A 19,573-nucleotide genomic window follows, 5' to 3' on the forward strand; every position below is an offset into this window, starting at 1 on the left:
GTCGAGCTCAGCTCGTCGTGAGCACAGCGCCACCGTGCAGCGTGACGAGCCATGCTCGTCACAAGCACCGCGGCGTCGCGCGCGGCCCCCCTCCCCCCGCACCGCGGGGGATTAGCCCCACGGCGAAAGTGTTAAGTGTGGCTTTGGCATGAAAGTGCATTGGGTGCTCCAATCTGTTTGCACCAACAGTCACCCCAGAGCGTACCGTACCCATGCACCCGGATACCGCTCTAGGGGTGATCGGTTGTGTAGGCTACCAAAGGATTAAAACCAAAACAGCATCTATCACCATCAGACTCTAAAGTGGGGCATTCATCATCGTGACCAGCCCCGATGAGCCGCTATTATCCTCAGAGACACCCGAAAGTGTCAGTGTTGACTGCCATAGAGTTGTCATCAAGACCCATAGTGGAGTTCAGACTTAACTCGCGACCACTCCTTGGCTTCCAGCTCTGTGCAGGGATCGCCAGACCAAAGAAGGCACAGACCGGGCTCCATTCCACGCGCCTGGTTACGGTTTTGGCGGACAGGGTTACTCCATCGCAAACGTGACAGATGTCCCGTCCGCTGTATTACAATTCCATTCGATGCTTTGGAACTTGTACGGGGTTTCCCATCCACCAAGAACGTCATCAGGCCTAAGTCCATATTGAAGTGGGTCTCCACACCAAATCCATATCTGACCGCTTTCACAAAAGCTCATCTGCACTAGATAGGCGCACTACCGCCTCTTACACATGTCACATGTATGTTTCCAGATGACTGACGTGACCCACTCTCTCTTTGGTCAGATTGACGCAGCACCTCACCTAAGCACCCAGAAACCCTAAAGACAGTGAGGCGCTTCTCCGTAGGAAGGTCTCAGGTCACTAGACACTCCACCCCCCCCACCTCGGAATGAGAATGTGGCTGCACAGGGCGTGACATCTTGGTGAAGGGTGAGATTGTACCGGCAGGAGAAGCGTTTCCCTTGGAAAGGGACCTATGACAGGAAGTGGTGAAGATGCGGTACCTTATGGTGATGTTGATGTCAAGCTTTTTTACGTCCCCATTTTCACAGGTCGCGGGCGAAACCTGCACGTCCACGCTGAAGGTCTGCGTCATGTTTTCTGGTTTGACGTTGTATTTGACAGTCGTCTGCAAGCAAAGAAGGCAAGGCATGTGAAAGAGGTGACATTCGGAACAGGAGGGAAAAGGTTACCTGTCGCACCAGGTCTCTATCAAGAGTGTCTTCATGAAATTCCTAAATACAGAATAGCTCCCCTGTAGGCGAGTTCGGGACACCTCTTTAAAGAGAGAGGACCCCCCCCCCCCCCCCCCCCCCAAAAAAAAAAAACAACAAAAAAAGTAAAATCCATTTTCCATTTTTTAATCCACGCACGCAAATGAAATTGAAACTAAACCTGGTCAAACTTGAAAAATGTGTTTAATTGATGTGCAAGCCCTGCAGCCCGAATACAAAAATGCGGTCCTATTTCACTGGCAGGCAGCCCAACAGAGTAGAAATGGGCAGTCATTTTATAGTTGCATATAGCCAGAACGCTAGTGAGCCACTCTTTATTGGGGATTGTTCTACTAACACAAAATGACATTTTTAAATCGCTGCTGGAGTGAAGGGCGTGCTCGGATGACATGGAGAGCGGGTCTCGCGTGACGCCAAAGGCGCGGGGCAGTAGAGACACCTGAGTGACAGAAGGAAGTTACCACTCAGTGAGGGGAGAGGCCCTTAAATGCTACGTTTCTACGTGCTTTAGAGCAGGATAGGCTTTAGGGCTGTGCGACCGGTGCAGCCGCACCTGGCGCTGACCTCAGGGGGGTGGGTTGGAGAAGGTGGAGGGAAGAGAGGGGGAGGGGCTGGAGCGATGTATTTAAAGAATAATATACGGGCTTAAAAGCAGGCGCTGCAGTGTTCCTTGCGTGTCCATCAGTTTTCTGGCAACAATAAAAATGTCAAGGTAAGTCTGGGGATTAATGTTCCTGCTGGAGAGAGATCGGAGCAGTTTTGATTCATCCTAAAGTAGCTCGGACGGCTCATGTGCCTGCTGCAACGAACGTGAACCTTGCAGGTCACAGAAATGAGTATAAGTGAACTATGAGGAGCGCTATGAACTAGCTTAAAACTTCCAGTCCCCAGCCACAGAAGTTGAAAACCCAAGGGGAAGGAAGGTGAGTGGAACCTCCACTTACCTGGCAGTAAACACAGCCATTTCCGCTGACGTCAAGCTTGTAGGACCCGGGGAGGGGCAGGACGTCTGTTTGCTGGAGCACCATGCTGTTGCTGGGGTTCACGGTGAACGTAGCAACGCTGCTGCCTGCTGATTGGATGACCACCGTGTTTGTCCCATCCTTGGTGTAGATCCGAGGCAGGAGCGCGATCACTGCCTGCAAAGCAGGAGCCGTGTCCTGCAAGATATCGAAGACCAGTTAGTTACACGCCATGTCCTGCTGGAGGGTTCGCAGGTAATCAATGGATTTTTACTATCTTAATCACCAACACATCAGCACCAGAAGGATGAGCGCTCAGACCGACCCTGCCTGGATGAGCAGAGACTTCCACGGCAGCCACATACACCTTGTGAAATATTTACTGCTTAGGAGGGAGACTCCAAGGTAAGATTTAGGGCCAGATGTAGGTAACTTCAATTTAGCAAGTCCTTATTAGCGACTTTTACCGAATCGCTATTAAGGACTCCCTAAATGGAATGTAGGTAGGAATCGCTAAAATATTAGCGATTCTTTAACATTCCTTAATAACAAATCGGTAATTGAGATTCGTTATTAAGGAATACCTAGCCATTCATTCCTATGGGCGAGGAGGCCATAGGAATGAATGGGAAGAGATTCACTATTACCGATTCGCTAATAGCGGAAGCTATTTTAAGGGTGCCAGGGTCCCCAAAGGACACTCTGTTGCACCCCTGAAATATGCATGTGTGCACATGCAGCACACATCCATGCCCTAAGGGCATGGATGTGTGCCAGATGGCACATTTAAAAAGCAACAAAGTGATTTTTTAAAGGTAAATCGCTACTTACCACCAACTTGAAGTTGGTGGTAATTAGCGATTCCTTAAGGCTGAAGTGCACTATTTTTAGTGCTACGTACTATCAGGTACATGCATCAAGCGATTTGGGAATCGCAAACGGTGCGAATCGCAAAATTCGGCTGTTTGCGATTCCCAAATCACTATTTGGGATGCATCAACCTAAAAGTGAAGAAATCGCTATTTTAGCGATTTTTTAAAGTGCGATTGCTTTTAAGGAATCGCAATTTTGCGATTCCTTAAAAGCAATGCATGAAACTTAAAAAAATTGCGATTTCGCAATTAGAGAGAAAATATTACCATGAGGTTGGACCTCATGGTAATTTTGCGAAAAGTTAGAAATATGCAATTTTGTTCATATTTTTAACTTTCATGTTGTGTACACAACATATGTGCATTGTTTGATTTCAGGGGTGCAACAGGGTGTCCTTTGGACACCCCTGCACCCTTGAAATCGCAATCTCAATTTGCGATTAGCTAATTGCGAATCGCAAATTGAGATTATCTTCCCATTCATTCCTATGGGCCTCTAGGCCCATAGGAATGAATGGGAAGGGATTCCTTAATTGCGATTCGCAAAATGCTAATCGCAAATAAGGAATTCTAAGGAATCGCAATTTATTTAACGATTTCTTGATGCATAGGCATTTGCGATTCCTTAATTGCGATTCCTTAAAAATCGCAATTAAGGAATCGCAAATGCCGAGATTGATGCATGTGCCTGATTGCATTTAAGGAATAAGGAATCGCTATTTTGCGATTCCTTATTTTGCAAGTAGGTTTCAACTCACCTTCATTGCACTCAGCCAAATACCGGTCGGTAACGCAGAAATTCTCAGGCACATGCATCAATCTCGGCATTTGCGATTCCTTAATTGCGATTTTTAAGGAATCGCAATTAAGGAATCGCAAATGCCTATGCATCAAGAAATCGCTAAATAAATTGCGATTCCTTAGAATTCCTTATTTGCGATTAGCATTTTGCGAATCGCAATCAAGGAATCCCTTCCCATTCATTCCTATGGGCCTAGAGGCCCATAGGAATGAATGGGAAGACAATCTCAATTTGCGATTCGCAATTAGCTAATCGCAAATTGAGATTGCGATTTCAAGGGTGCAGGGGTGTCCAAAGGACACCCTGTTGCACCCCTGAAATCAAACAATGCACATATGTTGTGTACACACATGCCCTAAGGGCATGTGTGTGCACAACATGAAAGTTAAAGTTAAAAATATGAACAAAATTGCATATTTCTAACTTTTCGCAAAATTACCATGAGGTCCAACCTCATGGTAATTTTTTCTCTCTAATTGCGAAATCGCAATTTTTTTAAGTTTCATGCATTGCTTTTAAGGAATCGCAAAATTGCGATTCCTTAAAAGCAATCGCACTTTAAAAAATCGCTAAAATAGCGATTTCTTCACTTTTAGGTTGATGCATCCCAAATAGTGCTTTGGGAATCGCAAACGGCCGAATTTTGCGATTCGCACCGTTTGCGATTCCCAAATCGCTTGATGCATGTGCCTGTCTGTGAATTTCTGCGTTACCGCTCGGTATTTGGCCACCTACATCTGACCCTGTATTATTATTTATTTAAGAGGCATTAGTGACACACATGAACAATCATCTACAGTGGAATCAAGTGACACCAGTTTATACAAAGACACTGGAGTGGATGGCATACACAGTTCTCTAAGCATGAAATGACATGATATAACATGGTTCTTGGCTGCAGAGATGGGAGGGGCAGCAGCATAAGCTATACAAACACTGAGCTAGGCTTGTGGAGCTAGAGTTAGTGGCACCGTTTCATCCAAACTCTCAGGAGCCTTGTCCCAAGTTCATGCCACCTTTCTTAGGGTCTCTGTGTTTTTTTACATGTTGTTGCTTGAATACCAAGGCTTTCTTGGTGGTTATTTGAAACTTCTGGAGGGTTTTTCATTTCAGCCAGAGGAGGGCTCTTGGAGTTAAGTGCTCGAGCCTCACCTTTTATCATAACCTGCAGGTTTGATTGTTGGAAACCCAGCAGGACCAGCTCGGCCTTCTTAGGCGAAGACATGGGTAACTATCAAATTGGGTAACAGGCAGTAGCAGCTATAATTTAAGGGGCTCAGAAAGATCAACATCCAGTATTCCCTCTGGCACCACGCGGGATGAAGGAAGACAGCCCCCAACATAGGCGCTAAAAACTTTGAAAATAATGGCTAAGAAGATATCTTCCAAGTTTTCGTTGATTATTATGAAGATTTCAAGATTTTATTTCCGGCCACCCTACTCTCTCCCATCCCCTTGGAGATGGCAAATGACCCCACACAGGACGGTTGTATGACATTACAACGCATACTTTTACAACACATGCCTTTACAACGCTTTTTTTACATCACAACATCCTTTACATCGCAGGATTTTAAATCGCATGTCACTACAACGCATTTTTAGAAATTAACCTTTACAATGCATTCCATTACATTGCATTATACATTTCCAACGCATTCCATTACAACGCATACCATAACTTCACATTTAAGGTAAGTGTTGGATAGTGCAGGGGTGATAATTACTATTCTAACTCCAGTGAGTGCAACAGTAAGGTAAGTGTTGGATAGTGTAAGGGTACTATGCTTTGTAATGGAATGCGTTGTAATGCATTGCGATGTAATGCCTGCGTTGTAGTGACATCTGTTTTAATGACATGCGTTGTAGTGACATGCGTTTCAATGGTATGCGTTGTAGTGATATGCAATGTAATGTCTGCGTTGTAATGGCATGCGATGTAAAGGATGTTGTGATGTAAAAGTTGCGTTGTAAAGGTTGTTTCCCACACAGGACAGATGAAGTTCACAGCTGTTATCCTAATAATTTTTTTCCTCTCTTTATAACACTTACCCTGAAAAGTGTAAAGAGTGCACCGCGCGGTACTGTCTGACCCAGTTGTTGGAGGGGAATGGGAAGGTGGGATGGGGTTTGCCAGGTCTAATGAGCAATGACTGACTTAAAAAAATTGTTCTTTGTTACTTGATGTGTACAACTACTGACTGCTCATATCTCTGCTTTCATTTTTTGGAAACTTAATAAAAACTGCTCGCCTCATTTACTAGTTTTTGATGCATGGCGGTGTCGCAAGTCACTTTGCTGTGCTGCGTTGCATAAAAAGAGAAGGGCAGGAATGCGCTGTATCTATGAGATGCAGCCCATTAATGTTCTTTCTGCCTGGGAACACATTGGTCTCTACACCAAATGAGAGGGAGCCTTTAGAAACCAAAGGACTAGACTTCAATCAAGAAGTAAAAAACAACAGTGTGTCCTTTGCTCCACCAACACTGTGTCTTATTCATTCAAACAACATCTCTCACACATAGATTGAACCGAAGGGGACACAATTGCTTCTGCAGCAGCAGTGTGCCAACACACAAATGATAGTGAAATTATTATATATCAAGTTATTAAAAACATACAAAAAATATACCAGGTTAAAAATAGGAGAACATTTGATCATAAACAATTCATATACTTATGTATCGAATAATCACAAGTAAATCGACAGATAAGAAGAATAAATTACAAGAAAAAGAAAAAAAGAGGAGAGTCTTAAAAGACAGTACACTTTGTCATTTAAAAAACCATACCAGTGTTAAATGCTTCACTTCCTCAGTGAAAACCTGATCCTGCAGTGCACTACCAGGAAAGCGCCATTGACGCTCGCAGCCACCCAATCTGGGAATATTCAGTCGGAGCACAACCGGAGAGTGGTCCGAAAGCGTACAACGGTGAGTAAGTAAGCCTCCCATCCAACCTGCAATCCCCGGGGAGACCAGCCAGTAATCCAATATGGTCCATGTATTATGGAACCCCGAATAGTGAGTGAATTCCAGAAGATGTGAGTGCAATGAACGTTCAAAGTCTATCAAAGAAAAGTGGGTGCATATGTCCCTGAGAGCTTGTCAGGCACGAGGCTTCGTGTCTGTGGAGGTGGAGGTGCTGTCCCTGAAGGGGTCCAATAACAGATTAAAGTCACCCCCAAGTATCAAAAGCCCAGGGTCAAGCAACATTAGACGAACCTGTAGCTCATGGAAAAAGGCGGGGGAGTCTACATTAGGACCATAAATACCGACCAAGGAAACCTTATGTCCCATCAGCAAGCCAGTAACTATAAGGGTGCGACCCTCCGCATCAGATAGAATTTTTTGTAGTGAAAAAGGGTCACGTTTGTGTATAAAGATATCGACACCCCTGGCATCCCTACTGTAATTGGAAAAAAATCTGTGGGAGCCCCAACCCGCGGCGACAGCAGTGTGATCAGATTTAGATAGGTGGGTCTCTCGCATGAATACAATGTCAGTGTGATGCTTGGTAATATAGTTGAGGACCTGCCTAGGTTTTCTGGTATTATTCAACCCTCTAACGTTCCATGACATCAAGAAAAGCCCGGAAGGACCGGGCTGTTGTCCTAACTTAACCATAGGTGAACCGTCATGTCAAGCCTACTTCAATGCATGCCAATCTCGTGTCTGAAACAAGCAACTTGAGCAATAAGAATGCAGAAACCTTTAGCACTAAGCAAATAACCACCCCCCCACCCCCTACCCAGCCTCCTACTGACCCCAAAGAGGCATACCCCAATTGTAGCAACCAAAGTCTTATGCAGTGAAATCAGCAAAACAGCTGTAGGAGAAAAAAACACATTTCTCAAAGAGAAAGCAATAGACGAAAATACTGTGACATTCACCATAGGGCGCGGCAACGTCACGCCAACCGGGCAGTAGAAAATTCAACATTGTCATGTAGAGGCGAGAATAGATGCATGGATCAAACAGAGCACAACACATTTACAAATGTAAAAACCACTTAGCCAGTTCCGGGCTGGGAAAAGAGTTCCACGCTGGTCTGTGAGCTCCCCTGCAGCGGTGAAGCGGAATGTGGACCATCAATCGGCCCAGAGCGGTTCCTCCTGTATTCCTGGCAAAACTCCTGTGCCTCCGTCGGAGTGTCAAATATACAAGCCTTGCCCTCCACATCCACCCTCAACCTCGCCTGGTACAACATTCCGTACCGGAGCCCCAAGTTCTTCAAAGCCGCGTTGACTCCCTGGTACTTGCGCCTCGCCTCCTGGACCATGATGGTTAAGTCAGGAAAAAGTGCCAGCTTATTACCTTGCCACTGGATATCTCCCTTGTCGCGGGCCGAGCGGAGGGCAGCATCTCTGTCACGGAAGTTCATAAGCCTGGCGATGATAGGCTGTGGGGGGAGGCCCGGGCGAGCACGAGGGCCCAAAGACCTGTGAGCTCGCTCAACAACAAAGTCCTGCGTGAACTCCTCCCTGCCGAACAGCTCTACGAGTAGTTGCTCCACAAATGTGTCCATACGTCCAGTGGTGGTCGGTTCCGGACTTCCAATGATACGGATGTTGTTGCGGTGACTGCGAGCTTCCAAATCCTCGTTCTTAATAGCTACGTCTTTGAGGATCTTCTCCACTCTTTCCAGCCGCTTTCGATGTCCGAGACCCTGGATTCCACAACATCCAGCCGACGGTCATGTACCTGGATTTTGGTGCCCATGTCGGCTAATTTCTTGTCCAAGTCATCAAACCGGCCATCCAGCGCCTTGAAACCGGCTCTCCTCTTGGCTAGCATGGCAGTAGCAAGAGAGGCAGGGTCTTCAGCATCGCTGGCGCTCGTAGCCCCACCAGCCGAACCCAGAGGAGCATCTGAGGGCGGGCCAGCAGCCTTATCAAACTGTAGCATTCGCTGTTTGGGATCTTTCTTCCCCATCACAGAGGGGGAGGAGGGGGCTGGGATCTGTGGTAACAACAACTGAGACGAGACCAGAGGGCCAAGCACGTGGACACCAACCAGTCTATGCGCCAAGGAGCGGGACCAGCACCCGGTACACAATACAACGTAGTATCTGTGGCAACTCTGGGCAAAGAACACAAAACAGCCAGCTGGCAGTGCAAGGATGGAGGCGGGCTGAACAGAGTCCGCCGGACGTCCAACGCAGCACCCCAAGGAGATCGTAGGCCGCCCCAGTCGCGAAGCCGCAACGGCCAAGCATCAAGCAGTGGAATTCGAATAGCGTCGGGAAGCCCAGCTCACAGATCACAGGCAGCTGGAGTACTCACAATGCAGCGCTGATAGTACCACCGTCATGCAGTAAAAGAAGGCCCCCAATGGTCACAATAAAACAGGGCAAAGCTGGGGCATGAGGGCGGCCAAAAGTTCAATAAGCCATTTCTGTGGGTGCCAGGACATCAGCTCCTCATCACACCCCGGATAGGCCGCTGTGATCCTCAGTCGCTCCATGTGCTGGATGGGGCTGGGGTAGAATCGGCATGCCCGACGAGGCCCAGCTCCACCGCAGCTCCAAGATGGGTTGCTGGGGCCTCCCCACAGTCCCGCCTCACCCTCCGCCAGGCCCAGTGCGCAAGTCCCCGGCTCGGCCCCGCCCACAGGGCCTCAAGAGCCCTGCGCGGACAGCGCGAATGGTGGGGCATGGCCAGAAGGCGCGGCGGGGGGGGGGCGGGGGAGCCCACAGAAGGGAGCGTGGGGGGGCTCAACTCGGTGACAGGCGCCCACCAGGGCCGAACTCACCGTCACCACAGATGCCGCCGCCACCACCGAGGAAGGCAGCGGGGCCACGCCCGATCTTCGCGTCGGCCAGCTGCGAATCAGCACCGGCCATCGTCGTCAGGCACAGCCAGCAACATTCTGCTCCCAACGGTGTCCGGGGGCCGCCAGAGGGAATCAGCAGCTTCTGGAGTGCCTCTACATATCGCAAAATGTATATTAAAAGGCCCGGTCGGCGGAGCTTCAAGCAGAGGCGGCCATCTTGGTCGCCTCCATGGCCATGCCCCTACAAGGGATTTATAACTTAATTACATATGCCAACTGGCTGTAAGCCAATTTTATAATGTTTTAGGGAATGAGAATAAGAACTTTATCGCTGATTAGCGGAGTCCTAAGTCCAACAAAAATGTATTTAGCAAAGTAGGAGGAGCTGACATGTCTAACACTAAGCAATCTACCAAAAGGCTGTTTTATCACAAAATTTTGAAGTCACTCTGTATGTCCCTCAAAGTGCTGAGTTTCTATTGCTTACTTTCAATGATTGTTCTGAATTGCAAGAATGTGGAACTGAATCAGAGAAACAGGCTTTTGACGAAAAGGAACTGTAAATGGGACTATGATGGAGTGTGGAGCCACAGCACCAGTTGATGGGCTGCCTCTCAATTTCTCCTCCCCAACGTCACCTAATTATATGATTGTATTGCACATATCAAAAGAGATTTGTTTGATACATTAGTCACTTTTGTTTCTCATAGTATTGCCATCCTATGCCACTTGTCAATCCCATAACATTGGAAAAGGGATCAAAACTACCCCTCCTGGCCACTCTCCTACATGGGGAATTTGTCCATTTAGAAACTGATTTCATTCAAATGCAATTCCTTTTCTTAAGTGTTGGTAATAGTCTGTATGTCTACTCTTTCTCTCGAGCAGACGCTATTATAGTTGCAAAAGACTAATCAGGGATTTTATACATAGGTTCAGGTTTCTTGGAATAGGGAGCGACAGCGACTCCCACTTTGTATCATCAGCATTTGTGGAACACTACAATTACCTAGGGATTAATCACTTCCAATGTGCAACACCCCCACTCCACCAAGTCATCAAGAAAGTAGAAGCCTTTAAATTCAACCCAATAAACAAGATCAGGAGGATCCGGTCTTAAACACATCACAAGTGGCCTGATGTGTTACTCCTGGCGTTCTGGAAGTCGCAGCCAGTCCTACCCTGAAAACAAAGCTGAGAACCTGTGAGATAATCATGGGACATCAATGCTGCTCCTGTCTATTCCCCAGGTTCACCTGCATTACTTGATTTGCAACTACATGATCACATAGCATTTCAGTATTGCAAAAAATGTATGTGCTGTCTTTGCAGTTTCCATCCAGGTCCAAGCTTCCTTACCTGCATGTAACAACCTGCAAGAGCTGCAGAACCATTAATGAGGTTACGTTAATCGATTTTTACCTGGGAAGAGCAAAATCCGCCATGACTGTTCATCTGTTTCCCCAAGAAGCGCATTATCGGAAGCAATTTAGCCGAATCTGCACCAGAGCGGAGCATGCATAATGCATAGTAGGCGGTCTGCAAGTTGGTCACAGAATTGCAGTTCCATGGGAAGAATAGGGTGCTACCAGATGTCTGAACGTTGGGGTCCTGCAGAAACAGTCCTTCTTCTGGAAAAGAAAGACAAAGTCTGAGCACTTCCAAGCTGCCAATCCAACCACTTCAATGACCCCTAACTTCCTTACCTGCATAGACTACTTGGTGGTTGAGAGGACCTCTAACCCTGGGACAACTAGATATCATTCTTAGGCCATTGTCCACCCACTGATGCATCACCAGTAACACCCTGGCAACCATCTCAAACATGAATTTCAGTTCAATGTACTGTCAAGCTGCTTCTAGAGGGTGGTTTTCCCTGTTCTGACATCAGCCGGCTAACTAGGCAATAGCTTATCCCTTAGCTACAGAAAGATGATCTTCTGCCGGAGGTCAGCACAAACTCTTAACTCCAGTTCCTTCTTTTCTCCACTGACTGCTAGCTGGCAATCAAATCTGCTTAAAATCTTTTGGTGTGTTAGGCATACTACTGAAAAGCTTGCCCACTGTTTGTCTTATCCAATTGTCATCACTGTACCCAGAACCAGACTTAAAATTTGTTACAGAGACTTTTCTGGTGTGCAGCCATCGACTCTAGATGTCACGATTTGTTGGAAGAGCCTTGTCTGGGGAAGCTTCACTCTAGAAATCTCTGCCTTTTAAACATCACTGCTTGCAACCACAATCACCAGCTCAATGCTAAAAGGGACTAAACATGGAATACTGTTAAACCACATTGTTGCACTTCCTTTCGTCCCTCCTGTCGTCTCCTCCCACATCCCCCCTCTATTTATGTTTCTCCTTCTCCCCTCTCTCAGTGTATTGAGACTGAACTTTTTTGTCTGATGCCCGATGGAGCTACCTGGTTCAGCTATAGGTGAGATGGGCCGTGGAATCCCCTCCTTGGTCTTCACCTACCCAGTCAGTCTTCAGACAGACTTCTTTTCGTCTCTCTGTACTGTCTCTTCCCTTATCCTCCCTTTCTCACCTCCCCTGCCCCCTCCACTACTTTTCTCTCTCCTTTCTCTCCTCTCCTAATTGTATTGCCTATTTTTTGGGATTTATTGAGTAATTGTTGAACTTTTTCCGTTACATTGTTGATTCTCATGTTAAGCGCTCTGATACCTCCGGGTCTAGCCAGCGCTATATAAAACTCTTTAAATAAATAAATGGAACTTTAGACCTATTGCTGAAGGGTTCCTCAAATCCCTCTCCGGCAGCCATGTCAAGCACTCAGATCCTCTCCCGCCCTCAAGACTTACCACCTGCTCCATGAAAGGAATCACGCCTGCCATGAAGGGATCCCCAAACTCTCCGAAGGATTAATCTGGGCAGGGATCCCTCAGGATCTACTCAATTGGCTGGGCATCGCCCTGCAAATATGACACGCATGGGCAGCATTGCCCCTGGCTGCTTGGTCTGTCTCTGGGGGGAGAACCCACTTCAGGCAACACCTGAAGCCCACATCTGAGGCCTCTGTCGCGAGGAACGCAGAGCCCCAGCCACCACCTCTGCTAAGCATCAAAGCCGCTTTGACAAACACTGAGCAAAGATGACCTCCACCGTGTACTCCTGGGGGACCCCATCCCACAAGACCCCTTAGCCCATAACAAACCGCTAGTGATCTCAAAGGCTTTCATCTTCTCCATGAGGCGACTTGAAGCTTCTGTTCTGTTCGCCAAGATAAATGCATAACACGCCATGGCCATCTCGAGGGGCTTCTCCATACTGTCCACCTGAGTGGCCAAGTAGTCCAGGGCTCTATTGACAACTGGCTGCAAAATCAATTGGGAGAAAGAAGCAATGAGGATTTGAATGCTGACTTGTTCTCAAGTTTTACTTATCCATGCAAAGGTATTTTTGCATCTCTACAGGTAACAAGACTGCATCATAGTTACATTATACAATTCTAAATATTACCACATAGACCAGAGCCGAAAATCTTATTGAAAGGTAGGTAGTGGAAAACAGGGTGGGGGTTAACTGAACCTACTGCAATCTAGTGTGGGACATCAGCAAGCAACCAGCACGTCCGACAATGCAACAATCGGTGTTCACATGCAGGGCTCCTTGCACACACGCACATGCGCGCACATACGGGGCCCCGGGGACGCACACCTGCAGATTTCCTTGCACACTCGGGCACAAACACACAAATATTTCTGTGTGCGTACAGGCACTTACGCGTGTTCACACACACAGTGTACACAGGGACCTCTTCTGAGCTAGGCCAGTGCTTAATTTGAGCCGGTGCTTTCTGGTGCTCAGCACCGGCACTTAATTGGTTTCCGGTGCTCGGCACAGCACCGAATTGTCAACACCATACTTAGAACAGTCCACCACATGGTGGTGCTGCTCATCTAATTTAGAGATGAGCAGAAGAACAGTAGTTTAGGACTACAATATACATCAAAATTGCCAATACCTCCCTCCCCAACCATTCCTTTAGCTTTGGGGAACTTAAATAATCTGAACTGTCGCATTTACATGCGAGAGAGAGGGTTAGTAGTTGTTTTGGCAGCGATGACAATGGCGATGGGTGGTGCAAGCTGCATTGACCTCCTGGTCAGAGCCCTGGCACTTAATATTTTACAAATTAAGCACTGCTAGGGACTAGCTTCAGGGGTGGGGGGTGGACTCTTCAGAGCCAGGAACATAGCTTCAGGGGGGGCCAGTGAGTGTTCAGGGTTTTACACCCCCAACAAATGTATAGTTTCAAATAAATAGTTGGGTACGGATGCTTTCAGTCTGTCTGGTAACCAGATGTCAGCCGGATTTCAGCAGGAATTTTTACACTCACAGACAAAAACGCTGTTCCGTAAGTCCTCCAAAATATTGGTTATTTTACAAAATATTGTGTTTTCTCTCTTAGTATTCCTATCAATCCGCACTCCTCTCCCTTAGGCCCCTTTCGTGCACTCTTCTTGTTGTATAATGCATTTTAACATTATTTGGCAGCCTGATTGTGGGACAATCTGAAGCCCCCCCCCCCCATCTTACTGCCCAACCTACGCCCCTGTTCAAAGCCACTGCTTAGCTAAAATCAGTAGATACGCCAAATCGACCCTCAAGCAGGGTGAGAAATAGCAACAGAAACCACGTGATTATTTAGAGCTCGGCGTCCAACGTGGGTGCTGGAGGGTCAGCTGTAGTCCAGATGTTCAAGATACTCATTTAAGATACATTTACACACACATAACATAACGAGTATTTTTAAAGCGCACGTTCAACCAAGGGTTCCTTGGTGCTGCATGACATATGTTTATTGTTACCCAACTCAACGGTACTCATATTATCGACCTCAGAAGGATGAACAGCTGAGCACACACAATACATCTGAATGCAAACTCTTTGCACAGCCTGTGGGAATCTTGAAAATATTTTCTGCATCTGGACCTTTGTTGGAAACAACTGCATAGGCACCATCACCACGCGTTCCTTACCTACCTGCTGCATGCCAGTGCGGTCTATGCCACTGCAACAGCGTTTTTAGTGGCCCTGGGGTAGATTTACAAGCCCCTTGCGCCACTTTTGCATAATTTTTCCCATGTTAAAAGTGATGCAAAAGCGGCGCAAGTGGCTTGTAAATCTGCCTCCCTGTGTTTATCTTTCATACTTTTCTCCCAGTTCACCTTGCTTTTTGTGAATGCAGGTTCCACTTTCATAGACAAATTGCCCTTTTTCAAGGTCTGGCCAAGAGACAAATGTAGCTGGGTTGCCAGCATCATGTAATCAAAAAAAGCATCAATAAAAATATATATATTCACAGAGAGGTATGGGTTAGCGCTCTTCAAACATTGGTCGGTTCCACTGTCACTCACATTTTGACCCGCCTAGGCCAGCATACTGCTTCAAGCAGTGGGTCAGCCCACTTCATCCACTAAGCCTCCTGCACTGTGAGTGGCCACATTTTGCCAGATAGCTTCAGGGCCACAGATGGTTGGCCAACACTTCCCTTTTCCAATGCTTTTATTCCATTTTATCCCTTTTTTTAAATTAAAATATTATCCTTGAGCATTTACATTTTTTCAGATGAGAGTAATTCAAATGCAATAATATATTTTCATTGTGCAAATTATAATAATGTGCAATAAAAATAGAATGGTTTTATACCTGTTTTAAGTACACCTGCCTGCCACAAGGAACCGATCACGTTCTATTAAAATGATAGGGAATGGTTTAATTATTCTTATTGTAAACATATGGCTATCACAATTAGGTGATATAATGATTCCTTTTATTGTCTTTTTATTTTTATGCCATATACTTGCAATAAAGATATACATTTAAAATTAACCATTATACTTCTGTGCCCTGCACAGATTTATTGGCTTGGCAAATGCTTGTTACTACTTTTCATCAACTTGCATTATTCATAAAGACTGGTTACAAATCACCAGATCCATGGTGAGATTAGCCAGCCCCAAATAGCAGTACACTTTACTGCACCGCAAAGAGAAGCACTCAGTGCTTTAAATGGGCAGGTGCTGTCCGGTACTGAGCACCTGAACTTCATGCTTCAGAAGAATGTATTGGTTCATAGTGGGGTTCCGAGCTCAGCGGATGTACACACTGGGGAACAGAGAGGTGCATTCCCGAGAACCCTACTGGAATACACCGGGGTGATTGTATGTCTGTGCTCATCAGACACTGCGCATCGGCCAGTCGCGACAGAAGGACACGGCTACTCACCGAACTTTCAGCTGAATATTCCATGAGAGAAATTGCAGCAAATGCAGTAGTGATGGCATTACTCTGTGGAGAAAAAAAACATATGATTAGAAATGAAAAGAAGGCAGGGGCATGGACAATTTAGGCTGAGAGAAATGGAAATGGAGAGGGAGAGGGAGAGAGGGAGAGAGAGAGAGAGAGAGAGAGAGAGAGAATAGACTTCTTTTAAGGGTAGCACCTGCGACCCCTGGCTTGTCCCTTGTGACCCCTGTTACTGCTTTTGTGACCCTTGACCTCAGAGGTGGTAAATCCGTGCCAGGACCCCAGGGGCAGCTTGTCCTAATGGCTGTCCTTTGGGGCTCCGCTTTCTGTGAATTTTTATTACAGTAATAGTGAACAATTAATATATTATTGTGCAATAAAAATTGGAGTACAGTTAGCTGGGGTATGACCCTCCGTGGCAGCTGAGCTGAGTAAAAAGTCCCTTTAAATGTAAGGTGCGTGGGCATGCTCGTGAGTGAGAGTGTGTTTATGTGTGAGACAGTGTCTACGTGCGTTTGTAGTGCGCATGTGTGTGAGCGGAAGTGGAGGTGAAATGGCAAACGATGACACTTCCGCTACCCCCGGCATTTTGGTGAATTGACGGACATAGGACAGAGAGAGGGAGAATAAGGGTGGACAGCAGACAGAGTTTCACTGAAATCGACAGATGGGCAGAGGTAAAAAGTGAGTGTGTCTGTATCTGTGTATTTGAAAGCGTGAGGATTGAGAAACAGGAAGAGAGGTCTAGACATAGGTAAAGAGACGGGCAGAGTGACAGAAAGGTGAATGCGGGCATAGAGGGGCACAGAGTGTAAAAGGGCGGGCCACATTTATTGTCACAAGCAGGGCACAAAATGAAATATGTCAAGTTCAAAAGTTTTTCTCAAGGAAATTGCAGAGGCCGCCGCACCCACCCGCAGGGTGGGGGAGGCTCGAGGGCCGGCGCCATAACCCACGCGGTGCCAACAGGGGGAGATGGAACTGGTCCTGGGCGCCCCGAAGCGGCCAGGACCAGCGGAAACGGGGTGCGCACCAGCCACCCCGACAGGAAGTGACCTTGTGACCTTGGCGCCCATGGGGGGCGACCAATGGCCAACCTTGCTACCTTTGAACCCCCCAATCAAAGGGGGTTCACCTGAAGCCCGTAGGGGGCTCAAGGGGATTTAAACACCGCCTCTCCCCAACCAGAAGCACAACGTCTTCGAAGGAGCTGGGAGAGCGGCGCGACAACGACATCGTTTGAAGAAGACCGACTGCGGCAGGAGGCGGCGAAGGACGGCCGAAGCAGAAGGACGACCACACAGAGCGGCGCGCCGGTCAAGTTCTCCACCCAGCTCCCCGGGAATCCGAAGCGACGGAAGAAGACGACGAGCTCGGCGGCCTGGCCAAGCTCCAGCTCGGTAAGCAACTGTCCGGTTTGGAGCGCGCAGTGAGCTGCTTTCATCGGACGGACAGCACACACGGGTAAGGAAGTTCAAAGGCGGGTCCGGAATTCCTTCCGACCCAGCGGCGCAGACCAGCCCGCAGAAAACAGACCTAGGCCTTGGGGACAACATGGCGGAAGATCAGCCTGGAGACATGGCGGAAGTGCTGAAGAAAATCCGCGAGATATCGGCAGTACACGGCGACGAATGGCTCCAGCCCCATTTGGCCAAAGGGAAGGAGAATAGGCCGGACGGCCAGGCAGAGGAGGAAGCAGGCCCGTCAGCACCCAAGAAGCCTAAGACCACGCCGAGGAAGAAGACGTACAAGAGGAATCCCCCAAGGAAAGTGCGCCAGAAGCTCCCGCCGCTGAGGTCGGACGACAGCAAGAAGGGTGAGACGAACGGCGGAACGGTTAATGGTGAGCATATTAGTACCATTGTAAAAGAATGTTTGAAATCGCTCGCTCCGACGTTACTGAACAGCTCGGGCAGGGGGCGGCGGGGCCCAGGGAACAACGCACTGACGAGACAGGGGGCTTAACGTGGCACATGATGGATCCGGGGTGGGCCCGGCAGTCAAGGGTGCAGGAGCAGGTGGGCCTATCCCCGCAGGGGGATCAGGTTTCCCCATTACCCGGGTGGGGGTACAATACTGGGTCCGAGAGCCCGGGGTCGGGGGGGCTAGGCAGTGACCTGTACGCCAGACCATCCCCCGGCCCTGCCTCCTTGACGACGAAAGCCACGGGGCTGGCGTGCCTTATTCCTCTCGCAGTAAAAGAGAGGATATGGCGCAAGGAGTTCATCGATATATTCTCGCTCCTAGAAATACAGCTAGAGGGCCTCGACCTGACCACATGTGACAGGAGAGAGGATGAAAAAAGGGAGAGGCGAGGGGCTAGAAAGGAGCGGAACTTCGAGAATTGGCTAGACGCTTTCAGGATCATGGCGTGCATCATAGTAGAGAGGTTCCCCCATTGCGCAGCTGACCTATGGCTGTATGAGGCTAACATACATTCTGCGCAGAGGCAATTCCCCGGGGATGCATGGTTGGAATATGATAAGGGTTTCAGGTTAAAGATGCAGAGGCACCCAGAGATGGAGTGGAACGAGGAGGACGTTTCAGGCTTTATTCATAAAATGCTCGCTGCCAAAGAAGTGAGAGCCTGGACGGGGAAATACGACCAGTCCTTTCGGAGTTCGTCCCACAAGGGGAAGAACAGAAATTACCAGAAGCATTCCTCTGGGCGGTCCAGCTCCCCCCCCGCGACCAAGGCCATATGCTGGAGATACGATGCGGGGGACTGTTCATGGGGCTCCTCGTGCAAATTCCAACATGCATGCTCAAGCTGCGGGGGAAAACACGCTGCAGCGACATGCAAAGGCTCCAAGCGGGAAGCAAAGAGCGAAAAGAAAGAGAAACACAAGAAGCACTAGCCCGAAGGCCAGTGGGGGCAGGACACTAGTAAACGTTCAACAGTGCCAGCTGGCTAGGTCCCCCATTAATACACAACAGCTGCGCATTTTGGCAAACAGGTACCCAAACAAAACAGACGCCAGGACGCTAGTAGAGGGTTTTGAAAAAGGCTTCATTATCCCGTTTCAAGGCCCACTGCCATTAACGGGAGCGAATAACTTACAATCAGCGAGGCAGCATCCCCGGGTGGTGAGCGCGAAGGTAGAAAAGGAGAAGAGCCTGGGTAGAATCGAGGGCCCCCTCCCTCAGGAATTGTGCGAAGGAATAGTCATCTCCCCACTAGGAGTAGTTCCAAAAAAGGAAAAGGGCCAATTCAGGCTGATACACCACTTGTCATACCCTGAGGGGGGGTCTGTAAATGATGGCATCGACCAGGAAGCATGCTCTGTGGGCTACGTGTCGGTGGACGACGCGATCGCACTAGTCAAAGCGGCAGGGAAGGGGGCCCCCATGGCCAAGGCGGACATCGAATCTGCCTTTCGCTTACTACCGGTACATCCGACCAGCTTCCACCTACTCGGTTTCCAATGGGATGGGGGCGTGTACGTCGACAAAGCCATGCCCATGGGATGTGCCATATCTTGCGCCTATTTTGAACAATTCGCTACCTTTCTGGAATGGGCCCTCCACGACAGGCATCAGGGGGGCGGGAAGCTGCACTACCTGGACGATTTCCTGTTCACAGGACCGGCGGGAGCCCCGACGTGCGCCAGTACATTGGCGGCGTTCGAGGACCTGACCGAAACACTCGG

The 19,573-nt window shown here is 48.2% G+C and overlaps 1 protein-coding gene across 4 annotated transcripts in view; it reads right to left on the minus strand.

The window, feature by feature from the left end:
* LOC147706548 (ovostatin-like) overlaps nt 1-19,573 on the minus strand; it is a 256,365-nt gene that overhangs the window by 42,345 nt on the left and 194,447 nt on the right. For all 4 annotated transcript variants that reach the window (XM_086933013.1, XM_086933011.1, XM_086933012.1 and 1 more), the window contains exons 27-31: nt 15,903-15,965; nt 12,826-12,985; nt 11,076-11,284; nt 2,188-2,403; nt 1,013-1,137 (exon numbers count right to left, since the gene is read on the minus strand). In XM_086933013.1, the coding sequence (XP_086789139.1) occupies nt 1,013-1,137; nt 2,188-2,403; nt 11,076-11,284; nt 12,826-12,985; nt 15,903-15,965 (773 nt within the window). The remainder of the gene's footprint in view (nt 1-1,012; nt 1,138-2,187; nt 2,404-11,075; nt 11,285-12,825; nt 12,986-15,902; nt 15,966-19,573) is intronic.

This window comes from Lissotriton vulgaris, chromosome 7 (assembly GCF_964263255.1).
Source record: "Lissotriton vulgaris chromosome 7, aLisVul1.2, whole genome shotgun sequence".
NCBI classification, from domain to species: Eukaryota; Metazoa; Chordata; class Amphibia; order Caudata; family Salamandridae; genus Lissotriton; species Lissotriton vulgaris.